This window comes from Balaenoptera acutorostrata, chromosome 10 (assembly GCF_949987535.1).
Source record: "Balaenoptera acutorostrata chromosome 10, mBalAcu1.1, whole genome shotgun sequence".
NCBI classification, from domain to species: Eukaryota; Metazoa; Chordata; class Mammalia; order Artiodactyla; family Balaenopteridae; genus Balaenoptera; species Balaenoptera acutorostrata.
Genome location: NC_080073.1, coordinates 21775890 through 21788090, shown reverse-complemented (window position 1 = coordinate 21788090; position 12201 = coordinate 21775890). Strand labels below are relative to the sequence as shown.

General features: G+C 44.1%; 1 protein-coding gene across 2 annotated transcripts in view; it reads right to left on the bottom strand.

Annotated features, from left to right (window-relative positions):
* Window positions 1-11648, bottom strand: part of EOGT (EGF domain specific O-linked N-acetylglucosamine transferase) — a 30384-nt gene extending 18736 nt beyond the window's left edge. Inside the window, exons 1-7 of one of the 2 annotated variants that reach the window (XM_057555589.1) lie at window positions 11256-11648; window positions 9555-9610; window positions 7448-7671; window positions 5960-6060; window positions 5244-5352; window positions 3306-3400; window positions 2843-2947 (exon numbers count right to left, since the gene is read on the bottom strand). In XM_057555589.1, the coding sequence (XP_057411572.1) occupies window positions 2843-2947; window positions 3306-3400; window positions 5244-5352; window positions 5960-6060; window positions 7448-7657 (620 nt within the window). In that variant the 5' untranslated portion in view covers window positions 7658-7671; window positions 9555-9610; window positions 11256-11648. Of the gene's footprint in view, window positions 1-2842; window positions 2948-3305; window positions 3401-5243; window positions 5353-5959; window positions 6061-7447; window positions 7672-9554; window positions 9611-10628; window positions 10832-11255 lie in introns of those variants that run through there. The other variant, XM_007192423.3, reaches the window with a different exon arrangement.
* Between the last annotated feature and the right edge of the window lie 553 nt (window positions 11649-12201).

The following is a 12201-nucleotide window of genomic DNA, read 5'->3' as shown; positions in this document are numbered from 1 at the left end:
CTCTGCTGCGGTGCACGGGCTTCTCACTGTGGTGGCTTCTCTTGTCGCAGAGCATAGCTGTAGGCACACGGGCTTCAGTAGCTGTGGCACGCGGGCTCAGTAGTTGTGGCCTGCGAACTCTAGAGCGCAGGCTCAGTAGTTGTGGCGCACGGGCTTAGTTGCTCCGCGGCATGTGGGATTTTCCCGGACCAGGGCTCGAACCCGTGCCCCCTGTATTGGCAGGCGGATTCTTAACAACTGCGCCACCAGGGAAGCCCTAGTGATTCAATTCTAATGAGCAGAATATGGCAGAAGTGATGGTGGTCACTTCCTACATTAGGATATACAAAGATCGAGGTCTCCATCTTGGGACATGCTTGTGCTCTCTCTCTCTCTTTCTCTCTCTCTTTTTCCCTCTCGCTCTCTCTCTCTTTCTCAGACAACACGCTCTTGGGGAAGCTGGCTGTCATGCTGTCAGTAGCCCTAGGGAGAGGCGCATATGGTAAAGAAATGACACCTCTGGCCAACAGCCAGACAAGAAAACCCAAAGATGACATGCGAGCTTAGGAAGCAGATTCTGCAGGCCCAGCTGAGCCTAGAGATGGCTACAGCCCTGGTCAACAGCGTGACTGCAACCTCCTCAGAGACCCTGGCCAGAGCCACCCAGCTAAGCTGCCTCCAAATCCTGGCTGTCAGAAACTTCGTGAGATAATAAATGTTTATTGTTTTAAGCTGCTAAATGTCTGAGTAATTTATTATACAGCAATAACTAATACAAATACACCCTAGGGAACTATCATGATATCAGAAGATAGTGGGAAGCAAATATCAAATATTCATTTTGGATCTCAGATATCAAAGTGTGCTAGGAATCAAAATACGCACGAGAAAACAGGAAGTCCTACTGCAAAAGTCTGTTAAGTCAAGTAAGATCCTGCATTGCAGAGAGTAAAATGACAGGCCGTTATCCTGAATGGTTTACTTAGCATGAATGTTTGACCTCAAAAATGAACTCTCTTTGACATAAATCATAGCACTATTTTTTTTGATCTGTTTCCTAAAGCAAAGGAAATAAAAGCAAAAATAAACAAATAGGACCTAAGTAAACTTTTTTTTTTTTTTGGCCACTCCAAGTGGCACGGCATGTGGGAACTTAGTTCCCTGACCAGGAATCAAACCCGTGTCCCCTGCAGTGGAAGCACTGCCAGGGAAGTCCCAGGACCTAAGTAAACTTAAAAGCAGTTGTAAGCAAAGGAAACAGTCGACGAAATGAAAAGACAACCTACAGAATGGGAGACTATATTTGCAAATGATATGACAGATAAGAGGTTAACATCCAAAATATATAAAGAACTCATACAATTCACCATCAAAAAAACAAACAATTCCATTAAAAGATGGGCAAAAGAACTGAGTAGACATTTTTCCAAAGAAGACACGCAGAGAGTCAACAGGCACATGAAAAGATGCTCAACATCGCTAATCATTAGGGAAATGCACATCAAAACCACACCTGTCAGAATAGCTATCATCAAAAAGAACACAAATAACAAATGTTGGCAAGGATGTGGAGAAAAGGAAACCCTCATACACCGTTGTTGGGAATGTAAATTGGTGCGGCAGTTACCAATGGGGAGAGGGAATTGCGGAGGGGCAAGATAGGGGATTAAGAGGTTCCAACAATTAGGTATAAAATAAATAAGCTACAAGGATGTATTGTACAACAGAGGGAATACAGCCAATATTTTATAGTACCTATGAATGGAGCATAACCTTTAAAAATTGTGAATCCCTATGTTATATACCTGAAACTTATATAATATTGTACATCAACAATACCTCAATAAAAAGAAAAAAATGAACATTATATGAGTGTCCTGTGTGACTGTAAAGGGGAGCATGACAATTTCTAGGATGACAGAACAGTTCTGTAGCGTGACTGTAATAGTGGTTACATGTACCTAAGCATATGATATAAATTCTATAGAGCTATACATCCCCCTAAAAAATAAAAAATGCATGTAAGCATTGATGAAATCCAAACGTGTTTAGTTAATAATATTGTACCAATGTCAATTTCCTGGTTTGGATCATTGTGCTATGGTTATGTAAGATGTTATCATTAGAGGAAGCTGGGGTAAGGGTACAATGGAAACTCCTTGTACTATTTTTAAACTTCTTGTACCATCATTAAACTATTTTTAAATGTCTACAAATCTCAAGTTATCTTAAAATAAAAAGCTTTTTAAAGTACCCTAATTCTTTAATATCTAGAGATGGTAAATTTCTTGATAGAACTAGTTTAGTATTCAAAATGTTTTAAATCAAAATGTGTTCTCCAATCTTTATATAAAGTTCAAAAAGCTTATCAAAGGTGCTTAAAGTCAGGGTAGTGTTTACCTTTGGGAAGGAGGGTGGGGCTTGTGTCTGGAAGGGAGCCTGGGTGGGTGATGGTCTATTTTTGACCCAGGTAAGAGTTACTCAAGTGGGTTCACTTTTTCATAATCCAAACTGTACATTTCTCTATATGCTTGGTGTGTACTTCAATAAATGTATATATTTTTAAAACGTTCCCCAAAACACATGCAGAAATTATGAGGAGTTAAAAAAATTCAGTTTTGAACTTTTTTCTTTCATTAGCAAATCGTAAGTACTATATCATACTTCCTAATATTTTATAAATACATATTTAATTCAGAAACAACTGATGATTCACTCTGGAGCCACCACTCCCCAGAAGCTCAGGCCAAATTATCTACAAATGGAGTAACATTTTCCATTTGAGAGTCCCTACCAAAATCTGCAAGTACCAATAATAAAGACAAAATTTCAGAAACATATTTTCCAAAAAAAAAAATCTTACCAAGACTGCAGAGGGCTTTTGCGCTGGCCTTGAGACATCAACATACGAATGTCAAGTTTACAGTGCCCTCCAATTTCCCCGCTCTGGAAAAAATCTTCCTTAAATCTGGTGTACAACAAAAAATTAAGTTGAGTTTGGAAAATTGTTTCATGACTCAGACACGTGGGTTGTAACTAAAGTGGTTTGCCAATTTCCAAAATCAGTTTTTCATTAGAAGTGAACTCTTTATAATAGACTATTTCAAACATACACAAAAGTAGCAAAATGGTATAAGGAATCTAATGTACCCATCACCCAGCTTCATAATGATCAACTCATTATGACCAATGCAGGTCATCCATCCCCTCCCCCATTCCCCAACCTCATCACCATATTATTAGGAAGCAAATCCAAGGCTTGCAAATCCTGAAACTGCAAATATTTCAGGATTTCCCTTAGATTTTAACATCTACTACTGAAGTACCTGTCGTGGTTTCTCTTGATGTTTCTTAAATCAAGGTAGAGATTGGTCGCTCTGCAGTACTGAAGGTAACGGGAACACACCAGACTTGAGTCATTCTGAAATAAGGTTGAGAAATAAGAAAAAAATAACTGCGATTATTAACAATTCCAGGACAGGCCGGACTTGCTTGACATCATGCTGACAGCATGTTGCCTTCGGGTTCCAACCACACGATGGGATGAAAAGTGCTTCCCGATGACCACTTCTGTTTAAGGATTCTTCTCCCTGGCAGACATTGGCCAAGCATACTTTTACCAATTTGCACACTTTTAGGTTACTACGACGCACCCTTAAATGTTCTATCACCTTCAAACTTTAGAGGGTCAGCAGCTGTATTTGTGGTTCATTTCACCCTCCTGGAAAAAAAATAATGCACTCAGAACCCCACAGCTATGTGAAAAAGCATTTTCCAAAGACCAGCCAAAGGAAACAAGGAAGAATGCCCACGTCACAGTCATTAAAATGCAAGGCAGGAAGGGCAGTTTGCCAATTTGAATTAGAGGTACTTTCCGCAAACCTTAAAACCTGTGGGAGTCTCTGTCTCCACAGCAGCGGGAGAGCCATGTTTTCTAACTCACTGAGGTAAAGGAGTTTTTGTTTGTTTGGTTTTGGTTTTTTAAATAAATTTATTTATTTTTATTTTTGGCTGTGTTGGGTCTTTGTTGCTGCGCGTGGGCGGCTACTCGTTGCGGTGCACGGGCTTCTCACTGCGGTGGCTTCTCTTGTTGCGGAGCACGGGCTCTAGGCATGCGGGCTCAGTAGTTGTGGCCTGCAGGCTCAGTAGCTGTGGCTCACGGGCTCTAGAGCGCAGGCTCAGTAGTTGTGGCGCACGGGCTTAGTTGCTCCGCGGCATGTGGGATCTTCCCAGACCAGGGCTCGAACCCATGCCCCCCGCATTGGCAGGCGGATTCTTAACCACTGCGCCACCAGGGAAGCCCCTGAATGGTGTTTTGGAATCTGGAGTTGGTAAGGGGTCATACCCTGATAGCATAAAACCTAACAAGGCAGATCTTGGTGAGGAAAGCATTCTGCAAACCACCTTGGAAGAGGTGTGCGAGGTGGAGATGGGGCCCTTCCCTGCCCTTTCCACATGAACAGCTAAACTCCAGCCAAAGTGTAAAACGTCGTCTGTTAAAGACACCCCTCAGCAGTGCAGGTTAACGCCTTGCCTCCATCTTCCGGTTCAGCCACCTTGCTAGAGTCGCTTGAAGTTCCTTCACGCGACACCCTCCCAAAGCACTATACAGCATCTATTCAGTTTTTGAAAGCAGCTGGAGGCCATGTCCTCCTTTCAAACATATATCAGATTGTCATAGTTTGAGGCAATTAAAATATTTCTGGGTTTAGAATTATTCCCCCCAACATATACTAAAGAAGAGAGGTTGATAAATTACATCTTTATAAATGCCCTTGCAAGTAGTTTGGGACACGTGATACACCCTCACCATGCTGTGTTTGTTAGCACTTTGCAGCTTGCAAAACGCTTTTCTGTATGTTTGCTGGCTTGATTCTCACAAACGGTATAGCAGATAGGCAGGGCAGGTATTACCGATGCCACTGGACCAGACAGTGAGGGATTCCTTTCATAGTGCCACCTATCTTGTTTTTATATTATGATCTAACCACTGTGAGTGTAGGGGATTAAGAGGTACAAGTTATTACGTATAAAATAAGCTACAAAGATATATTGTATAACACAGGGAATATAGCCAATATTTTATAATAACTAAAAATGGAATATAACTTTTAAAAGTGTGAATGTGAATCACTATATTGTACATCTGTAACTTATATAATATTGTACATCAACTATACTTCAATAAATAAATGAATAAATAAATAAATACTACGGGTGTTTCTGAATAAACACACTCGTTTATGAAGGGGTTAAACACCCACCATTCCCTTCGGCTGGCAGAGCACATGGAGTTCCTCCAGCCGCTCTCCAGAATACCCAAAGTCGGCTTGCTTCCAGAATATTTCCTGGGCTGATTCAAGAGTGTCCGTCCTGTTTGAAAACAAAAAATTCTGTGATATTCATCTTTTTACTTTTTCTGGACCTTAACTTTTCTTTCTAAGTGTTAAATTGCTAGAAGTCAGTCATTATTTTTTTTAAGTAAACTATCATAATTTAAAAATCTATCCCTCACTATAGGAAGTAACCAAAATAAGTTATTTATATAGACTTACTCCCTTATAATAAAAATACAAAATGGAAAGGTATGAAGTTAGGATCATCTGGAACTGAAGATAATGAACTGTTAATTACTGTATTTTCTTTACCCCGTTAACCCTGCGTGTGTTGGAAACACTGATTATACTTAACTCTCTTCTCCAGAACCAAGAGAAACCATCCATTTATCTTCTTAGCATACGCTGGGGGAAAATATTTTCTGTGATCCATACTGTTTTCTCCCTCTGGCAGAGGAAATGAGAGATATTCCTGACCCAGTGGGAAAGAGTCAAGATGAACTCATGACTGTGTAAGCAAATTAATATCTAAAGGAATTACTATCTAATACCAAAAGAGTCTAGCTGGAAATTGGAGCCTCAGCATACACTGCAGAGAAAGGAGAAAAAGTACAGGGGAAGAGGTATTCCATCCAGAAACTTACCATCCCATATCCACGTAGGTGCAAACAGGGTAACTAAACCTGAACTCTGGTCTGCAGGATTTCTCATAACCCCAGCAGTACTTTAAATTTTCTAAGTGTTTCTGGAACATAAGAGGTATATGTTTAGACTTGTCTACCTTCTTCTGACATTTAGAGAGGACTCAGATTTTTTCCATGAGGAAAACAAATCTTTATAGAACTTTCACCTTCATGTTTTATAATACTTATTCATGTAATAGAAATAAGTAAATTCTAAAAAAAGCAGTCTCAAGTTTCTTAACAACAATTATCCTTAATCACCAACCCCTCCCCACCAGGTCTGTCCTCCCACCAAAAATCTGGGTTTTAGCTAGACTACCGCAGATCATTTGAATTGCCATTTTTTTAACTTAATTTATTTATTTTTTATTGAAATATCGTTGATTTATAATGTGTTAATTACTGCCATACAGCAAAGTGATTCAATTATACATATATATATACCCAAATCCTTTTTTTTATTTATTCTTTTCCATTATGATTTACCATAGGATATTGAATATAGTTTTCTGTGCTCTACAGTAGGATCTTATGTACCCATTCTATATATAAAAGCTTACATCTGCTGACCCCAACCTCCCACTCCATCCCTCACCCAACCTCCTCCCCTGAATTTCTGGTTTCTTGAAGTAGCTTAATGAAATCAGTGAGTAAACGGATCCTAAAATCAGTCCCTAGAGAGTCACAAAAATTGGAATTTCTATCACCAGAAGAATCACAACTAAACCGGACGGATCAGCACCTTTACTCATCAATCGAGATCAGCAGAGATCCCGGAAGATGTCACAGCTCTGCAGCCCTTGGGGGATACAGCAGCTGCTGCCGGCCAGGGAGCTTAGGATGCTGTTCTGCGAGGCCCCAGGAGCAGTCCTGATCTGATTCCCAGCCCTGCCTCTCCGCATGCTTCCTGTGCCAGCACCATGGGAAAGGAAATGGCTCACAATGCCCTGCTTTGATCTCTGAGGCCTCGTGAGATGTCTGAATGGGCTCCAATCTGAAACCTTTCCAACAACTCTAAAACAGAAGGAAGGCTGCAGTAATAGTCTTAATTATTTGGAGACAGAGGTGGAGGTGTTATTACCAAAATGAAGTGCTGAGAGATCCTCTGAAGTGCACATTAAGAAAAGAGAGGGGTGTAATTCTCCAGTTACTTGTAACTAGATATTCTTTTCTGCATCAAATCTAATTCACTTCATTTACAGAGTATACAAATAGTATAGGCTGCCTATTTATTTTCCAAATTTAGATTTGAAATCTCACCCTTGTGAGTGGGACATAATTCTTAGCAAAGTTGAGTCACTAAGAAGCATCAGATGAAATACAAACACTGATTGACCCACAGTTACAAGAGACTAAAGTCTACCTTCAGGTTCAAGTTATAATGAGGAACTAGTGAACCAGCTTAAATTGCTTCCTCTTAAAAATAAACAGGGAGAGAATAGTATTTACCTTATAAGGACAATGCGAGTCTTTCTTACAGACCGTGGCAATATGCCTATTATTGTGCAAAAAGAAGGGAATATGCTCTTCTGGCAGGCGGAGGCTGGCATAGTTGAACAGAGGGGCGCCCAGAATGCCATCAGCCTGGGGAGGAACCTCGTCTTGGCCACTCAGGGGAACTTCATGAAGCAATGCTCCAAAGACAAGCAGCATGAACATAGCAACCTCCAAACCTAAAGGTCAAATTGACAACATCCTCATTAAGACATACCCTTTCAAAGCCAAAGGGGTCAAGGGCTAAGCACAATTACAGTGAACTTCGCTATTTCACTGAATAACGTTCCTTTACTCTACAAATATTGATTGTGCACTTGTTACATGCCAGGCACTGTGTTAGGAGCTAGGTATGCAGAGGTGAACAAAGCAGGAAGGACCCCTGCTCTCATGGAGCTTACAAGCTAGCGCAGTACACATAAAATAAACAATCAAATAAATAACTTCAGATGATGACAAAGGCTGTGAATCAAATAAACTGAGGGCTGGCAATCTTTTTCTGGAAAGGGCCAGGTAGTAAACATTTTTGGCTTTGCAGGCCAGGCAGTGTTTGAGATAACTCCTCAACAGAGCCTTTATCAGGAAAGCAGCCATAGCTATGCTAGAGGAAAGGGGGGCTGTGTTCTAATAAAACTTTATTTACAAAGGTGGGAGGAGGACCTTGATAGGACCCTGTCTGAGTAAGTAAGGTAACGTGATACACAACACAGTATGCTGGTTAAGCATATAGACTTTGAAGCTAGTCCACTGAGGTTTGAGTGTGGCTGCAGCCTAAGCTGATTGACCTTGAGCAAGTTATGTAATCTTTCTGTGTCTCAGCTTTTCCATCTGTAAAATGGAAATCAGAATAACGCTTCCCCATAGGGCTGTTGTGAGTTAAATATTGGTAACGTGTCTAGACGTACCTGGCACGTTAAATGCTACGTTAAGTGTTTATTAAATAAATGTTTAAAGCTACATGGGATGGGGCGGGGTTGCTAAGTAACGTTTGAGCTGAGACCTGCCAGATGAGGAGCAGGGAAAACATGCCAGGAAGAGAGAAGAAAGGAAGTACAATGGTTCCGAGCAAGTGTGTACCTGCTGAATAAAAACTAACAATCACTGCAGTATGTGAGAATACGCTACTTTTCTAAGTACCAGGATGCAGCAAGGAACGTACAGTTGAAAACTAAATTCCTAAGCCCTCGTGAAGCTTACATTCTAGGGGGTATAATAGCATCTATGGGGACTTCCCTGGTGGTCCAGTGGCTAAGACTCTGTGCTGCCAATGCAGGGGGCCCAGGTTTGATCCCTGGTCACGGAACTAGATCCCACATGTTGCAACTAAGACCCAGCACAGCCAAATAAATAAATAAATAAATATTTTTCAAAAAAATAACATCTACGATACTAACAACTGAGGCTAAAACTAAGAAAACTCCAGGAGTGAGTTTTCTTAGTCTGCCTCAGGGCTGTGCCCTTAAACTCTCCCTGTCCCGCCTTAGTATTGTGAAAAGAGATGATGGTCACGGACCTTACTGCATTTCTAACTCACCCTAGAAGGATTAAATCTCTTAGACCAGATTTCACTTATATTTCACAGATAATAATCGTGCCATTTGGGGTTCACTTTAGTGGTTTCTTTGCTCTATTTTTTTTAACGTGGTCTTCCCACCAGATGATAGAGCCCTGGTACACATGAGCAGCTCCCAGCAGGGTCTGCTGTCACTGGAGCACACTGGAAAACGCAGCGTTCAAAATCAGTCTTCACTGACTATGGGCGATGAAGATGGAGCCTTTAGTAACAGACTGCTATGTTCAATCAGGCCTCAAGCCCCAAGGCCAAGTAATCATAACTAAACAGTTGGCACACCAAGAAGAAATCCCTTTCCCCTCTGGAGTGGGAAATATAGTGGCTCTTTTAGGTAACCCTAAGGAGTATATTGTCATTTGTTATAAAGGTCACCTGAATTAATATTTTTAGTTGGGACTTTTATCCAACCGTGAGTTGATAGCAATTTCACAAAATTTAAAAATACATATTAATAGCAACAGTGATTCTAATTATAATGAAAATATTTACCTCTTTAATCCTCAGAACCACCAAGAAGCTGTTGTGATGTTTCAGATATCTAAAATCTGTCAGAAATGAAACGGATTACCTTAAAAGGATGTTAAAATAGACTTTCACATCCAGATGATATTTTGAATTAAAGGAAATATTAAGAGAGAAGATAATTTAACAAGATAACCTGTAAGCAGAGGGACTGGCATTTAGTGAGACACGCCTTAAGCAGAAGGCCTGGCTCAGGTGCCCTCTCCTTGCCTTAACAAACACATACTGCTAAAAGCAAGGTTTTAGGTCATAACCCTCAACACAGCCACTTAACAGAACAGATTCTAACAGAGAGCAGGAAGGAGATGACCCACTTTATACAGACACCAACTGGTACAGGCCAGCAGGACACTCAGCAGATAAAACATTCCTAGGAGAAAACAATCTGCCTGGTTCTCACCAAAGTAATCCGACTCACCGAATCAAACTGCTTCCTAGGCTCTACTACAACCTGAGCTTTCAGATTCAACAGGCAGAATGGCCAATCCTATGCTCACCCCTCCAGGAAATAGGTCACTGCTATGACCAAGTCTTGACCTTTGCTTATCCAAATCCATTGTCCTCGACTGAGCTCTAGCCATAACTAAATCCACTGATCCATGAAGGAGTAAACGCTTAGGTCAAGGGAAAAATCTAAAGACTCAGATCAGAAACCTGGCTTTTGCAGAGAGCATGCACCCGCTTGCATAAACTAGGAGTGGCTGCTGGTGTTTGAAAGCACAACCTCGGGGCCTGGCAGAGCCCTTCTGGTGCTGAGTCCTCTTGCAAGAGCCCCTGAGGGATGGGAGGGCGCACTTCCCCAGCAGATAGAAGCTTTGGCAGCTGAGCTACTTTTTCCTTCAGCAAGGAAAAAAAACAGCTGTTTCCACAGGCCTAAGACGGGGAAAGGAAAAAGGGAAAAGCCTGAAGGTGATGAGACATGAAAGCCCGAGGCTGACAGCGAACACAGCGGGTGACAGGGGGTGAAGCTCTGTGACAGAGCTTGGGAACGTTTAAAGAAGGCAGTGGACAGGTGAAAAGTTAAACGCATCTGAGACCCACAAGGACTCCTAAAACTGCTCGCCCCGACAAGTGCTAGAAGTTTTCCACGGCAGGAGGTTAGAAAGGGCCTGGCTGGCTGAGATGCCCAGGTGAGGTCCATCAGCTGTCTGCTAGAACGTCAGTGGAACCAGGGCGGCGGGGTCAGCGGCGAGCGCCCTTCCGCGGCCACGATGCTGCGCTGAGGTTTGGGGCGCAGAGATCCCCGGGGGCCGCCCAACACCCAACACCGCACTCTCCACCCCCGGTCCCTGGCGCGCCTGGGAGGGGCCTGGAGAGCGGCTCCGCCCCGGCCTGGGAAACCCGGTCAAGGGGGCGCCGGCCGGGGAGCCGGCGTTCTTCCCCGCGCCCGGATGGCCCCCGGGGTCCCGTGCGCCGCTGCAGGCGCCATGAAGAGGCCGAGCGCTCGGGGTCGGGAGGGTCAGGATCGGCTTCCCCACGTCCGCCTCTTCGGCCCGCGGGCGATGGGAAGGCGCAGGCGGACCCGTGGAGAGGCGCCAGCCCTCCGGGAAGCCGCGCCGGGAGCGGGCAGAAGCGCCCACCGCGCGCCCGGCCCCGAGAGCCGCTCAGCCTGCCGCGGCACAGAGGGGGGCGGGTGAAGGCTCCGCGGACCCCGGGGCGAAGTCCCACCTGGAGCCGGGAGAGCCGGGGCTGCGGAGGAGGCGGCGGCGGCGGCGGCGGCGGCTGCTCCGGAGGAGGGAGTCGTCATAACCGGCGACTGCAGCTCACCGGAAACCTCGGGCGCCGGAGCCGGGCCAGGGGGCGCCCGGGAGCCGCCGGGACACCTAGGCCGGCCTGCGCGGGGAGGCGGACCCCCGCCGCGCCGGGGGCCGCCGGGGCAGAAGCCGGGCCACGCGGGCCGGGCGGGGGCTGGGAGCGCGGGGCCCGATGGCAGGTCCGCGGGGACCGGCTCGAGGGGCACCGTCTGCGGTTCCCTGCGTTCTCCCGCCAGGGCCAGAGAGCCAGACTGGACTGTCCTCCTTGGGAGGAAGGGATAAGGCGCTTAAAGGACCCTGGGACGGGTTGGGTAGAAAGCCTGACTCTCCTTCCCTTCTTCCTTCTCATTGCGTTGCACTGAGGCGGAGTTTTACTGTTTTCTTAATTAGAGCCGAAGTTGCCGCTCTCACTTTCGTACGTGGGGCCTGCCCGTAGTTGGCGGCACTTTCCGGTGGCCAACCAGAGGATGGAGGACTCTTTGGAGTCCTTGAACAATACGTAGTAATACTCTTGCCTCTCTTCGTTAACTACCCGAAAACTCACCAAGATTAAATGCCGCTTTGTGGAGTTTGATTTTTATCGCTTTATTATTTTATAATTATTTAAATTGCAATTGCGTAATTATTTTATCATAATTATTTGAACGCCCATCTCCCATACTTCTACTCTTGGCACCCTCGGTTCTCACAGTATGCTGCGTAGTACAGAGCACAGTTAAGGTGAGCATTATTGATTCAACTTGAACTGATCAAAGTTGGTATCATCAAAATAAACACGCTCAGACACATAAAATCACCGGTATTAAGTACTATGATCATAAGAAAATACAACAGTTTGTTTCCAAAGGCTTACATAATCT